The following is a 16,223-nucleotide window of genomic DNA, read 5'->3' on the forward strand; positions in this document are numbered from 1 at the left end:
AAAAAATCCAGTATGCGGCAGTCCTGTGGGCGAAAATGCCTTGTTGATTCTAGAGGTCAGAGGAGAATGAGCCGACTGATTTAAGCTGATAGAAGAGCAACTTTGACTGAAATAACCACTCGTTACAACCGAGGTATGCAGCAAAGCATTTGTGAAGCCACAACACGCACAACCTTGAAAGATGGGCTACAACAGCAGAAGACTTCACCGGGTACCACTCATCTACAATTTGCACAAGCTCACCAAAACTGGAAAAATTTTGCCTAATCTGATGAGTCTCGATTTCTGTTGAGTCATTCAGATGGTAGAGTCAGAATTTGGCGTAAACATGGATCCATCATGCCTTATTACCACTATGCAGGCTGGTGGTGGTGGTGTTATGGTGTGGGGGATGTTTTCTTGGCACACTTTAGGCCCCTTAGTGACAATTGGGAATTGTTTAAATCCCACATCCTACCTGAGCATTGTTTCTGACCATGTCCATTCCTTTATGACCACCATGTACTCATCCTCTGATGGCTACTTCCAGCAGGATAATGCAGCATGTCATAAAGCTCGACTCATTTCAAATTGGTTTCTTGAACATGACAATGAGTTCACTGTACTAAAATGGCCCCCACAGTCACCAGATCTCAACCCAATAGAGCATCTTTGGGATGTGGTGGAACGGGAGCTTCGTGCCCTGGATGTACATCCCACAAATCTCCATCAACCGCAAGATGTTATCCTATTAATATGGGCCAACATTTCTAAAGAATGCTTTCAGCACTTTGTTGAATCAATGCCATGTAGAATTAAGGCAACTGTGAAGGCGAAAGGGGGTCAAACACAGTATTAGTATGCTGTTCCTAATAATCCTTTAGGTAAGTGTATTTTGAAATATAAAATGTAAACCCAGATTGGATATTTGTTTCTTAACAAGCGTGCATTTCTTATTCCACTGGCGGGTGCTTGTCACAAAATCTAGCAATGCTTAGGTTTCACACAAACTTGTACTTAATATTTTTCATAAATTGTGACATGCACACTACCGACATTTCCTAGCTTGCTTGGTTTATACCTCTGTACGGTCCACCATGAAATGCCACCATAAAACCTCTCTAGCTCTGATTGGTTGAGATGGTGTCGTGTCACACCACACTTTAGTCTGGACAGAGAAACTGATGCTGGAAACTTCTCTCTTTTTAGTGGCACATACACAGGACACAATGTCAGAACAATTCGTATCGAAGACAGATGGATGGTTTAATCTAGAAAATCTTCCACACAATAAACGTCTACAAGGCGGATGATGAAATTCTCTTCACATTTGTCCATGTCAGATGTAGGTAGAAATGTCAGATCTGAGTTCGCTCCGGTTATAGAGATGCGGATGCCGGCAGACTGACCGTACCCAAGCGTCGTGTGTTAGAAAGATCTGAAAAGCTCAAGGTAAACGGGTTAGTTTGGCATAAAGGAATGTTAACAGGGTAGCGGTTGTTTCTATGGTGATGTGTTGGGTTTGTGCCGTAGTCTTGATTGATTTTTACTCCTGCATTCATTGCTTTCGACTCCATCAAGGACCAGCGTGGCTCTGCTGTAAAGATGCTCGTGTGTTACCTGACATCTGAATAACTGTGGGACTCAATGGATTCATTTAATTAAAGAACACAAACCATCTGACTTTCACATCATGTTTTTATGACCCATAATAAGATGTGCTGCAGGGACGAGACGACCTTGATGTGGTGTGCTTTAGTACAATACAGCCGTTCGAATGAGAAACCTTCAGTGCGGAAAACAGAACAGACTGTTTTCATTTTCAGCATTTATGAGGAGCATTTTCAAGATTTTTCTGCAAGTTATTTGATTTACATTTTTCTGAGCGTGTGTTCATCCATGAATGTTTTTTTATTGCAAAAGTTTACAATATAGTAGTTTTGAAATGTTCCCCTCTAAATGACCTATTGCTCTGGCTTAAAGGATTACTCCACTTTTATAAAAAGATCCAGATTATTTGCTCACCCCCATGTCATCCAAGATGTTTATGTCTTTCTTTGTTCAGTCAAGAAGAAATTATGTTTTTGGAGGAAAACATTCCAGGATTTTTCTCCATAAAGTGGACTTTAGTGGACCTTAATGGTTTGCAGTTTTACTGCAGCCGATTCTAACCGAGGCATAAGGGTCTCATCTAGCAAAACGATTGTCATTTTTGCAAAAAATAAAATAAAAATAAGTACTTTAAAACCACAACTTCTCATCTTGCACTAGCCTTATGATGCGCTAGTGTGACCTTACGCATTACATAATCACATGGAAAGGTCACGCATGACGTATGCAAAACTATCGCCCCAGTGTTTAAAAGTGTGGAGAAAGAGGAGCGTTCTGATGTTGTTTTATGTGTAATGATACTGATAAATTTCTTTGTGTCAGTTTATTATTTAAAATGGTCCGCAAGTGTATGTGGGTGATTCTCACGAAAACTTGGTTTTAAAAATGTCAAGCATGAAAATGTAAAAATTGCTTACATTTTCTTTTTTTCCCACCAGACATTGAAAAACAAAGTCTGGAGTAAATGGGAACATTAATTTAAAAACTTTTACTTATCATTTAACACTTTTTGTAACATAATTTAAAAAATTAGTCCTAAAAAATCTCATTACCGCAACAGTCAGAAAACATCAACACTGACATATTTTCAAAATGACATGACAAACCTGAAAGAACATAATTTGGAGATTCTGCACATGCATTTAAAATCAAAGTATTATGCTTCTATTAATTAAATTAACATTTAATAAGCATCTGTTGCGGTAATGATAATCAAAATGTCGTGTAAGCATTCTGACAAGACAATATTTCAAATTAACTGTAAAAAAATGATCTTACCTGGTAGCCATCTTGAAGTAACTGGTCCATGTGCTTGGTCACTCAAAATCAAACTTTATTAAAATTCTGTATGTGTGCTTAAACTGTTCTCAAAAAGTATTGCGGAGGATGAGAACATCAGGCATGGACACATCATTTTCCTAATTTTTCTTCATTATTATTGTACATGAATATTTAGTAAATATTTTTTCTGTCATCTAAAGTAGTCTAGCAAAACATCCATTTATTTTTTTTCTTAATATTTTTGTGTTAATTTGATTAAATTACAACATAACGCATGTTCAAACACAGCCGGACACATTGCGGTAATGAGAATTTCAGCAGAAAATGAGATAAAATTTCCAATTATAAATTCTTATGTTGAAATCACACATTGTGCAAGGTAGAACACAGTATTGTGTTAATTCTGATGCTTTTTAATGTTACTATATTACACATTTTAAATGTTTTAAAAAAAACTGTTTCATCCTACCTTCATTTGGTCTCTTATCTCCTCTCCAATTTTCAGCTAAAAGTGGAGATAATTCCATTTTTGTGAAGAACTTTTGTAAGAGATCAGATTTAAAGCCATGACTGTGTTTTTAGTGTTGAGTGAATGCGTCAGTGTTTAAATTGGGTAAGATCGCCACCCAGTGGATAGCGGAAATATGAAACTCCCCTGGGAACGTTTTCTATTTATTGACGAGATGACTCAACAATATTTATTGACATTTATCTGGATATCGCCATTAATTGTAGAAAAATTAAAAATATGATTAAAGACTGTGGTGTTTATTTTCATAAATCAGTACGCAGCAACAGTGGCGCAGTGATACTCCTGTAATGCAGTCTGAACCGTGGGGTATATTATCACGGCATAGAACGCGTTTCAACCAATCAGAATGAAGATCCAGAACTGCCCGTTTTATAATGTGTTTTTTATCATAGACCGCATGAACACTTTGCATTACACCAAATAACATTGTTTTTAACAACATAATTAAAATCCTTTAATGTACAGCAAGTAGTTATTTATCGCCTATATTTTATCACAGTTAGGTCGGTATATATAATCAATCAACATCCTGGAGTTGTTTTATTTGGTTGTTTTCAGGCAGCTTGGAACTTTATTGTCCATGTTGCTGTAATTGCAATTTGTTCGTTTTATATTCATGAGCTTTTGCTCTTAGGCTGCAGTCATTATACTCTCTTTGGCCAGCGGACGCCTTGCATTATTTCAGAGTGCAATGCGGTGGAAAATTAAGACGGTTGTTTGGATGCTCTGACCCATAACAACAAGACATTATTCCTAATCTTACACAAAGCCTTTTAGAGGTAAAACCTCCCGCTATGTTAGTTGTCCCGCTGGCTCATCGTGTTTCCTGGCAACGCATCTGTTACTTTGCCTCAGTTTTGTCTTCCCACTCTTTGGTTTCTCCAGATTTTGATTCATCACGTCCAGAACGTTGAGATGAATGTATAATGAATGTGCTCATAGACACACGCTGAATATCAATGTGAGAGTTTTGCTCAAACCAATGTTTTTTTCTGCTCTGTTTTTGTTTTGTTTTATTTGATTTCCTTTTTCATCTGTAGTGTTCTGTATAGAGTTGAGTCATAAGTGTTCATTGAGGTGTATGGATGGTGAACATGACCCTGTCAAAGTTAAGAGACTCTCGAATAATCTAGTGTGAGTGCAGTTGAAAATGAATATGGTGTAGTGTGTTCATTCATAAAACGAAGGTATCTTATTCCCTTTATATAACTATATTGCACTTCTCTAATTTAATATTATCCCGTAAATGTTTTATATAACAGCACCGGTTGTTTTCATCATTCCGCTTTTCCGTGTTGGTAACATTTCAGACTGAAGTATGTGAACAGTGTGGTGTGGATTAAAAGCAATGGGAGGTCTGTGTGATATTTGTGTGGTAATAGGTCTCTTTTAAAGTCTGACTGTGTCTCTGTGTTTTACTGCTGCAGAAGATGTTTACTCATAGATTTAAAGTCATTTCATGAAATTAAACTGCAAAGCAAATAGCTACAGTATTGCGTTTTATATATGACGAGTTGAGATGCAAAAGCCTCTAAGTGTGTCTGTCATGTTTTCTTGTAAATGAGCTTTTATTTTTAGTATTTTTACTTTAAAATTCAGTTCGCTGCCATGTTCCAAACCGAGTTTGTGAGGGATGGATGTCCAGAAGGTTTTTTTTAAACTTATTGTTTTATATCAGGATGCTGACCATTCAGCCAAAAAGAAAATATGTTGTTTTACAAATTGTTGGCCAGAAATATGTTGTTTAGTTGTGATTTTAGCACATGTTTTTAGAGATTTTTGTCTTTCCTATTCAAGTAGATAGGACTTTAGTCTTGCACGACTGAAATAACTGCCTGGAGGCCTTGCAAACATGGTCACCTAATGGAGCCACTTCCCTAAATGGACTGTGGTTCAGCCCATAAAGATAGCAACATTTTGTACTACTGTCTGACTTTCTTTAATTTAATGGATTTTATTTTTGTCATAACCAGTGTTGGGTAAGTTATTACTTACTAAAAAACGTAATTAATTACTAGTTACTAATTAAATCTTCAACTATGTAATTAGATAACTGTACAAATTTCTCTCTCCAAAAAGTATTTATTTACTTATTACTAATGATTATCATATTAATGATAAATCCTATTTAGTAAATGATTCAAACATAGGCTTGAAAAGGCTCAAATAAATCATATAAAAGTACATAAATTATTATTAAAGGAATATTCCATTTTCTTAAAAGAAAAATCCAGATAATTTACTCACCACCATGTCATCCAAAATGTTGATGTCTTTCTTTGTTCAGTCCAGAAGAAATTATGTTTTTTGAGGAAAACATTCCAGGATTTTTCTCATTTTAATGGACTTTAATGGACACCAACACTTAACACGTAACAGTTTTTTTCAACAGAGTTTCAAAGGACTATAAACGATCCCAAACGAGGCATAAGGGTCATATCTAGCGGAAACGATTGTCATTTTTGACAAGAAAAATTAAAATATGCACTTTTAAACCACAACTTTTCGTCTAGGTCTGGTCCAGCGCGACCTAATGTAAATGCGTAGTGACGTAGAGAGACACAAAGACATTAATTAGTATCATTCCACGTACAACAACGTCGGAACGGTCCTCTTTCAACACACTTGTAAACACTGGGGCGGAGTTTCGCGTTCGTCCTCTGTGACCTCTTGACGTCATGACGTATTGTGTGAGATCCCGCTGACGCTTTCAGGACCGGAGGAATATGAGAAGTTGTGCATATTTTTTATTTTTCTTGTCAAAAATGACAATCGTTTTGCTAGATAAGACCCTTATGCCTCATTTGGGATCGTTTAGAGTCCTTTGAAACTCCGTTGAGTTAAGTGTTAAGTGTTGGTGTCCATTAAAGTCCATTAAAATGAGAAAAATCCTGCAATGTTTTCCTCAAAAAACATATTTCTTCTGGACTGAACAAAGAAAGACATCAACATTTTGGATGACATGGTGGTGAGTAAATTATCTGGATTATTCCTTTAAGGTCCAATTCTCACTATTAACTATTTTTGCCTCAATATACTCCTAATTACTGCATATCAATAGTAAAGTAGTTCTTAAGTTTAAGTGTGGGTTGGAATTGGGTGTAATTAAGGATGTAGAATAAGCTTTTGCAGAATCAGTTTTTTGAAGTATTATGAACAGCTAATATCTCAGTAATGTTAATGCTAATAACCAACTAGTTAATAGTGAGAATTGTAAACTACACTAGAGTACCATTATTCTTATTAACTCTTTCCCCGCCATTGACGAGATATCTCGTGATATCTTTCCGATATCTTTCCGCAATACCGCTATTATCCACTAGGTGGCGCCCTTCCGCAACTTTTTAAAACCGGAAGTATTGCCCTATGGCAAGCTGTTGCATGTCCGTGTCTGTTTTAAAGATCGCTCTGAATGAGAGGCATCCAGCTGCAGCCCCGCAGACTCACTTCTGGCTAGACACCAGTGGCTGGACACCAGTGGATGGACAGCTGACGTCATTTCCGTATCGTCATTCACTTTTCAAATTTGACGCGCCATGCACATGTCAGCGGTAAGAAAAAATAACAAACTGTCGATGATTTATAGGTCATGTCAGAATTCAAATGCACAAACTAGCTAAACAGTTTTAGGGGGCAGGAATGAGGTGTGGTGTGCACTGTGTGCAATAGTTTATTTGGAACGGTTCATGTTTTATTTTCTCTTGAAATCGGCACTTCCCCCACAACCTTACGGGCCTGACTGTTGCATCTTCATTCTGATGGTCAGATTTGTCTAATTTTACTAAGATGTGTGTAATTTCAAATAAATATTGCAAAACCACGGAGTGTTAATTTGATCTGGATTGTTTGGTAAATTGTCTGATCATGTGAATCTACGTATATCTTAAAAACAGAAGTGGTTACATTTACAAAAAAAACCTGTGGTCAATTAACATGTAGAAGTCTGTTGTAATGACAAAGTTATAGTTCATTGATCTAGGCTGAATTTAAGTCACAAAAAATAGTGAAATGATCTGAACAATATATATTTTCAAGGTGGTTCTTGTGAATGCAGTTTGCATGAATTATTGATGTGATAATATTAAGCATATTATTGAGACTTGTTTTATGTAAAGAGATATTATAAAGATCATATTTCAATTTGCACACAGATTTTATATGATATATTTTAAGTCATTAAAGTAAAATGACAATACGGAAAAGACATGTGCAATTAAGCCTGCAAAGAATGTCTATGCACTGGTGAAAACCGAAAATAAATATGCTGTCTATCCAGATGTGAAAATATAAAATAAATATGCTGTCTATATCCAGAGGTGAAATATAAAATAAAATTGCTGTTCATCCAGCGGTGAAAACGGAAATTAGCGGCGAAACGGAAATGACGTAGGCTGTCTATCCACTGGTGTCCAGCCACTGGTGTCTAGCCGGAGGTGAGTCTGCGGGGCTGCAGCTGGATGCTATTGCTCTGAATGGGATCTCTATGAAAAGTTCGTCACAAAAATGGAATTATCTCAGCTTTTTGCTCAAAATGAGGTGTTTTTGCAGAAACTTACCCATATTCAAAAGCTGATTACAAAAAAACTACTGAAGGTAGGATGAAACGTTTTTTTTTTTTGTTTGAAAGCAGAGGGTTTGTTCTTTCATTTGGTATATTGTATGTTCATATATTTAAAGAAGAACATTTTCTGGAAGGCATTCAACTTTTGTGAAAATCATGAAAAATGCTGGCGCTGGCTGGCAACTTTTTTTAAAAACGCTGGCGGTGAAAGAGTTAATTCACCAAAATATTCAAAGCAACACTAAAGAGTTTTTGCTCTTTGCTCCCCCTACAGGTTGGAAGCTGAATTGTCCATTACCACTGTTGTAAATAATTTAGCCTACAAAACTGGCTCTGATTGGATTGTAGGTCTGCCGTAAAGCAAGTTTTGCAGTTTGCAAAGCGAATGTGAAAGTGCCGTTCACCCTGTTTCGAGTAGATGAATGACTGAAACTTTTTTGGAAACGTTATTTTAAGGTAAAAAAAAACTCTTCAGTGTTGCTTTAAAATGAGAAGGATACATAAAAAACTTGCATTTTAACCTTAGACTTTTAAGTGGTTTCCCAAAGAGGGATTAGCTTAAACCAGGACTAGACCTTATGAAATATAACTAGTTTTAACAAACATGCCTTACTAAAAACTGTGGCAGGGGCGGTCCGTATGTGTCATGATGAAAATTAAAATATTTTAATAAAACAAATAAATAAAATATTACTGGGTAAAAATATTTTAAAAAGCAAGGTGATAAAGGTGTGCCACGGATGACTGATTGATGGGCGGGGAACGCGCTAAACTCACAAAAAGAATCATGGAGACGGACGCGACGGGCCAGCTGATGCTGATTCTCAATTCAATTTTCATGAAAAAAAAAACCTGCCATATTTAAGCGACCACTTTCCACTGACGCAAAGCGAAGGTGAAGCATAGTAAAATTTGTTAAATGACTGCAAACTCTTGGAATAAATGAATGTATTTTAATAAAGGTCTTATGCTACGTACACACCAAACGGGGGCATTGCGTTACTCGCGCTAGATTACTCGCGGGTTTAACTTTATGTCATGCGAGTTGAATATTTTCAACTTGGGCGAAGACGCGTTTGAGACGAATAGTGCGTTTTCGCAGCTAACGCGCCACCCATATCGCGTCATTTGCATCGCCCCACGTGAGGAGCATTGACTTTGTATGTAATCTACTCTCGCAAATAGTTAACCTCGCATATGGTCTGAACCCACAGTTAGACATCAATTACAACCTTACTATAGTGATTGTATTTAGTAGCTGCTGACCTCAATTTTTTGCCTCAAAGTGCATAACTCACTCGTAAAAATCATTAAACAATTCCATAAATATTTTTTAGTTATAAAAAAGCTTTTTATTTTATTTACTTTTTTATTGCACTTTAATTGTAAAGGTGTTCCTTCAATGAAAACAACTAGTTTGTGATTTATATTCCCTTGTCCTTTTTGAACTATACCAAAATCACCCACCTCTCCCCGCTGTAAAACAAGTAATTTTTACTCTGAGTAATGTCAAAATTACTTACTTTTTACTTTTTCTTGAGTAGATTTTTAGACCAAGTAAAATATAATTAAAGTAACTGTACTTTTACTTTTATTACTCTTTCCACCTCTGCTAATTACATAGTAAATAGTTACACCCAAAGCTGGTCCTAACGCTTCATACGCCTTTGAGGCAAGACTGTATTTCTAGAGTTGTCACACATTTGCCAAACCAAACTCATTCAGTTCACACTTTAGAATAATGTGTTGATCATTTAAATACACTTGTATGTGACATCTGAATGGAGAAACTTTACTGCCTGTTTTATGTGGCTTTTAACAAAAGCGTCAGCTAAATGAATGAGTGTAATTTAAATGTAAATGTTAATGTAAATGAACACTGTCAGGTGGATTAAAGCCAGCACATCCCGACACTGAAAGAGCTATTCATCTCCACGTGATTAAAACTATAACATGACAACATTACTAGAGGAGAATGTGCAATATTATTGACTACTTGAAGTGTTTCAGTGTTAAACAGTCATTAGATTAATTCAAACTACAGTCGTGAGTATTTTTCAATAATTCATTGAAGTAAAAAGCTCGCTGTATATTTGTCATTGTGTGCATTCAGCAGAGACATCACACTCCATAGCTTTCAGTCACGTGCTGTCGTCTTCTCTCATATTTAATTCAGACGTCAAGCTAGCTGAAATTATATTTCACTGTAAAAAAACAGTACAAATTTGTTGTGCCATTCTGTAGATAATTTAATGTTTAGTTTTTCTATTGAATTTCATGTTGTATGTTGCGATAATAAAATAAGCTCATGTCTTTGTCCCTGTAGAAATATAAGCCGGGCAGATGTGATGATATTCTGAAGTGGAAGCCGCCCAGCCACAACTCGGTCGACTTCAGACTCAAGATCACCAAAGTTGGCGGGGAGGGGTGAGTCATTGTCGCCATAGCAACTACATCCACCTCTTTAAAATCGATGTTAAACATCAAACACATTCATACAAACTCACACAACTTGCTCAGAGATATGTGCCTTTACTGTCGGAAAAGTACAAAACTTCGTGTGTATTTATGGAAGCGATCTCTCCTGTGTTTATTTATGTTTATATATACGCTTATGTATCGAGCGATTATGAGTCACTCACAGGTACTGGAAAGGTTATTAAGTTTCAGGACCATTTTAAGTCGATGCGTTTCTGAGGTTCATTTTCAACATTGACTTTGATTGCTGCTCGACATTTCTCTCTGATGAACTGTTGCGTTGCATGAAGTGTGAGTTTTCTCTTGCATTTCTCATTTACACCTCTCTCGACCCATCTGTGTCCAGACTCTGGATAATGTCCTCAAGACCAGACAGACAGTCTTATCTTGTCAATACAGCCTGTGTCTTGTCAGCAAGGGGCCTGCACATGTGCAATCGGGTTTTTTTGTTTCTTCATGGGATAATCCAGCCCATTCTCATGAAATGCGTATAAATAGCATGCAGTGTGAAAAGTCTTGCAAAACATACGTCAAATTCCAATTTTGCGTGCATATGATACGGATCATCTTTTTGTGTTGTTTTTTTCCAGTTTCTTTACCATTGTCACTTGGGTTTGGGGTTAGAACAGCTTTCCAAATCCCAATTCTAACCCCAACTCCAAGCGACCATAGTTTAAAGGTCATGTTCTTGCTGATCCAATTTTTCAAACTTTAGTTTGTTTGTAATGTTGCTATAATAGCATTAATAATACCTGCAAAATGATAAAGCTCAAAGTTCACTGCCAGGTGATATATTTTCTTTAACAGAATTCCCCTTTCAAAGCCTACAGCGAACGGCCGGTTTGGACTACAGCTAGGGCTGCACGATTCGTGCTAAAACGTGAATCACGATTTTTCTCCATGGAAATTGAGATCATGATTCTCTTAAACCATTCTCGAATTTTCAACAAAAAAACATTTATTGCACAAAAATGTGCTACACCGGACTTTTAGTTATAATAAAGTGTCTTCAAAGTCTCTTTTCCTTATTTTTGAAGATGAGTAACTTAAAATTTGTTAGCTATTAAACATAAACAATAGAATGTTGACACTAATAAATAAAAGTAATTGTACAAAAAAGCACAGTTGTTATTTATTTTAATCAAACTGGTCAACCTAAAAACTTTAAAAACACGAAACCTTTAAAGAACTAAACGGTGATACAGAGGCCGTTTCTCAATCTGAAGGCTGCAGCCTTCCGGAGGTCGCATTTCTAAGCTGCATACATCATCAAGATATTCTTTTTTCAGAATATTAACAATAATAAAGTTGATTATTATTCTTAGTTAATCGTAAATTGTTGTAATACGTTCATGACTTTCGAATGTAATGCTCAGTTAAGTTAAACCAGGCTCGATGACGTATGCAGCCTGCATATGCGACCTACAGAGACTGCAGCCTTCCGGTTGAAAAACGTCGAGAGGTAACTTACCGGTATTTGCTTGCCTTTTTTCGGAATCAATATTGTTGCATCGTCACTCTCTCCGTCGCCACCACGATTTTCCGCAATGTCGCACGTTTTTCTTATCATTTGTTTAAAAATTGCTGCTCCAAATCCATCAAGTAAATCGATGTGTTTAGGTTTGCTGCTTTGTTCCACGTCATGCGAGTGACAGCCAAATGCTGCAAATGAGGAGAAGAGAGGAGAGAAACAATCGGGTCTGATGGGTGAATGAATAGGGTTTGGTTTAACACTGTGTGAGTGTAAGCGAGTTTAAATGACATAACATCTGGATTGTTGTAATGTAAATACGTGAACGCAGTATCTGAATACAGTACATGCAAGAGAATCGCCGTCATTTACAAAGAGGATCGCGTGTATGTATGAATCAAGATTGTGATTCTTTTTTCATTTAATCGTTTTTGACTAAACTCCGCCCACATGAATACGTCAGTCGCCAGGTTTGGCTTAAAAGGCTCTGCTACGCTAAGCTGCTATCGAATCACAACACACTAAACAAACTACACAATCAGAACTCGATACGTATTTCTGAAGGAGGGACAAGGAAGACATCAGCCCGTTTTTAAGACAGTGAAAACAGCGCTATACAGATAAGTTAATTGTGTGAAAAATACCACGTTTTTTTACACGTGAAACACGTTATATTGCGCACTGTTAACAAACAAAGCTTCAAAAACCCAGAAAGAACGGGAGCTTTAAAAATAGACAAAAACATTGAGAAATTATTTTTTAGAAATATATTAAATGACATTCTAAAGCAAATCCCAAATTTAACCCCAAACCCAAGCGAGAATGGTTTAAAAACAAAAATTGAGAAACAATACTTAAAACGACACGAAAAGATGCGCTGTATTAAGTGAACAGTAAGGAATGGCGCATCATATGTATGCAAAATTGAAATTTGGCGTATGTATTGCACAACCTTTCACACTGCGTGCAATTCATATGCAATTCATGAGAATGGGTTGGGTAATCTGGGCATCCTTCATCAAATTTAACTATATATGGGTTTGTGAATCTCAAAAAGGTGTTTATATTTCAGACCAATGTCAAACTATGTTATTAAATGTTATATATGTTTTTTTATTATTTTATATTACGTACGTCTTAAGGTTTGTACTGTATATTAAAAGTTAATTTTACACACCAATACCATTTAAAGGTGCATTGTGTAACTTTTAGAAGGATTTCTTGATAGAAATATAATATAATATATCGTCGCTGTCCGATGAAACTCACTTATGTTCATTTTGCCGATTTTGAGATTTTTCGACAGATTGAATGTCCAGGTTCATTTCCATATACAGGTAGGCGTCACATACCTAAATAGCCAATGAAAAGTTGTGAAATCACGTCATCTGATTTTCACGTGCCCGTTTGGTGTCAAAGCTGTCAATCACGCCGCATATCTTCCGCCTGTGAAGCATCTCGCCGGTCTCGTAAAGTTTCATCGAACCTCAGCACTGGATATTATATAGCCGAATAAACATGACAATGACTTTCCTTCGAGGTAAACGTTTCCCTCGGACGCCAGACTAACATCTATGAGTTTCTTAATTACGGTAGGACTGTGCAAACAAAGTATCTGTCTAGCATTGGTGATATTTACGCTGGGGATTTTCCCACCACTTTTTGAAAGCATTTGGTTAAAATGTTCTGAAAAATCAAGCGATGCTTAAGACTGGTTTTGTGGTCTAGTGTCACATATGTTGCGTTGTATGCTTATGGTTTGTTTTCTTGTACATGTGTAATGAAATTCATTGTAATCATTTATTAAACGCGCTGCTGTTTTCTACGGTATGGTGCTTTGGCACTGTTCGGTTGAGCTGGTGTTGCAGGGACTGTTACATGTGTGATGTGTGCATTCGACATTGTTGAGGGTTTATACATTTGCTAAGAGTATTTTCTTGTTGTTGACTGGCCTACGCTATGCCCATTTTTGATGCGCGTTATTCAATATTTTTCCCGTCCTGCAGTAATGTTTTTATCTGATCTTTTGTCTCCACCACTTTTCAACACAAACTGACGCCCCTGTTGTGTAGCATTACCATGTCAGTGTATTGATTCATTGTCCCTTAATGGTTTGCAAGAGACATTTAATACACTTATAATTAATCTTAAATAAAGTAAGCGTATTTAACCAAGACGTAGGCTATTTAATAAACTGAGCGTGTTCATCTGTCAATACGAAACGCGACTTGGCCATTCTAATTAATGATCGGAAGAACGCGTATCGATCAAAGTTACTGTAAAATATGCACGCATGTCCATTTAAACTCAATTTTGGTAAAATGTGGATTATATCATGACACTGGCAAGAATATGGTTACATGTAAATATGCCGTACCAAGTATGACAACGCTACATTCAACTGCTTTTGATATACGGTGTTTTTTTCACTTTCTGAAAAGTTACCGTTTTGGACATACGTGAGTTTCATCAGGCAGCGACGATATAACTATATTATTAGTGGTGTATAAAGACCTTACATAATTAGCTGTATTGTTTTTATTACCTTAGGGGGTGTGCACACCAAGACATTTACGCTGGCGGTCGGCATATGCTTTTTACTTTTTTCTAAATGAAGTGCTGCGCTTTTAAAAACGGCAGGAGCTGGTGGGTTTTGTCCGTGCTGAGCGCCGGCACTCAGTGTTTTTCCGCGCTCAGTGCCGAAAGTTAAAAAATATTCAAATATCACAACAACCAACCTGCACATCGATCAGCGACTGGTAAACAAAGCAGAAGTATCATATCAACCAAAGCACTCGGCTGAAAAAAGCTGGCAAGCGCCTACTGTACAGTTGGCATCCTGTGGCGGGTACCGTAGGGTTTCTATGCGTTTCAAAAGATAAAAGTGAAATGTGGACGAGCCGTTGGTTGCAATTCACTAAATGCCGCTAAAATCTACACATTGGTCCTTTAATTTAATGAGGGATGGAAAAAAGGGATAGAAAATAGTGATGGCATATAACAGTCTTATTAAAACCAAACTTTATCCATTTATTAATTAACTACTGAGCCTTAGATTAAAAGTCAATATGAAATGAATTTATTCTGAGTGGCGAAATAATTGTGCTTGTAAATGTTTTAATGGATTTCACCCAGTGGATATATCTTTCTCTAAGCTTGCTCAGCATGTTTTAATCAAGCTTTTCCTTCTTGATGAGCCAAAAACTCTTCAGTGGGACCATTAGATATATATTTTATAAAGCTGTCACTGAAGCATCAGGGTCTGTGCTTTTCTATAGCAGATGTGTGAGGTTATTAGTGGGGTAACTTCACTGCCAAAGAGTAAGATGACATCTCCTCCCACACCTCTCTCTCTCTCTGTCTCTTTGTCTGCTCTGTCTCTCTCTCTCTCTCTCCTCATGCACTCTTGATTTTCCCAGTGCTTTGAAATGAGATGGGTAAAATAATAAAAGACGCCCTGAGTGTTTCACACAGAAGACACAGAATGTTCGACAGCTATAATGAGACAACCCAAGGTTCATTTTTTTTTAGGTTTTTAAGGAAATGAATTTGTACTTTAAATCTGTGCACCGTGAAAACATATAAACATTTAATTAGTGGGTGTTTTGTACAGTCATGAACCGTATGCTAGAGAAAGCACAAAAGAAACCTCTGAGGTTTCTTTCTCAATAGTGTAGTAACAAGAGGGGTGTAGAGAAAGAGCAGAATACACCCAGAATGCCTTTTGAATTATAGGAATAGATCTACCAAAAATTGCAAGTTTGTAATCCTCATGTTGTACAAACCTGCATGACTTGTTTTACATTTTGTAGTATACAAAATGTTTGTATTATACAATGTATTATGCAAATCTACGAGGAAAGACAAATGGCATCATAACATGCAATGCATGCATCATAATCCAAATTAAAGCCATAAGATGAGGACTATTCAAAGACATATGTTTCCTAAAATAATTCAAACAGGTACACAGCACTGCCTTTGGTGGTGCACAACATGGGTGATTCTCACGAAAACTTGGTTTTAAAAATGTCAAGCATGAAAATGTAAAAATTGCTTAAATATACTTTTTTTCCCACCAGACATTGAAAAACAAAGTCTGGAGTAAATGGGAACATTAATTTAAAAACTTTTACTTATCATTTAACACTTTTTGTAACATAATTTAAAAAATAAGTCCTAAAAAATCTCATTACTGAAACAGTCAGAAAACATCAACACTGACATATTTTTAAAATGACATGACAAACCTGAAAGAACATAATTTGGAGATTCTGCACATGCATTTAAAATCAAACTATTATGCTTCT

The 16,223-nt window shown here is 36.5% G+C and overlaps 1 protein-coding gene across 1 annotated transcript in view; it reads left to right on the forward strand.

The window, feature by feature from the left end:
- rngtt (RNA guanylyltransferase and 5'-phosphatase) overlaps positions 1-16,223 on the forward strand; it is a 153,744-nt gene that overhangs the window by 110,770 nt on the left and 26,751 nt on the right. Inside the window, exon 13 of the mRNA XM_055185675.2 lies at positions 10,291-10,391. Coding sequence (XP_055041650.1) covers positions 10,291-10,391 — 101 coding nt within the window. The remainder of the gene's footprint in view (positions 1-10,290; positions 10,392-16,223) is intronic.

This window comes from Misgurnus anguillicaudatus, chromosome 18 (assembly GCF_027580225.2).
Source record: "Misgurnus anguillicaudatus chromosome 18, ASM2758022v2, whole genome shotgun sequence".
NCBI classification, from domain to species: domain Eukaryota; kingdom Metazoa; phylum Chordata; class Actinopteri; order Cypriniformes; family Cobitidae; genus Misgurnus; species Misgurnus anguillicaudatus.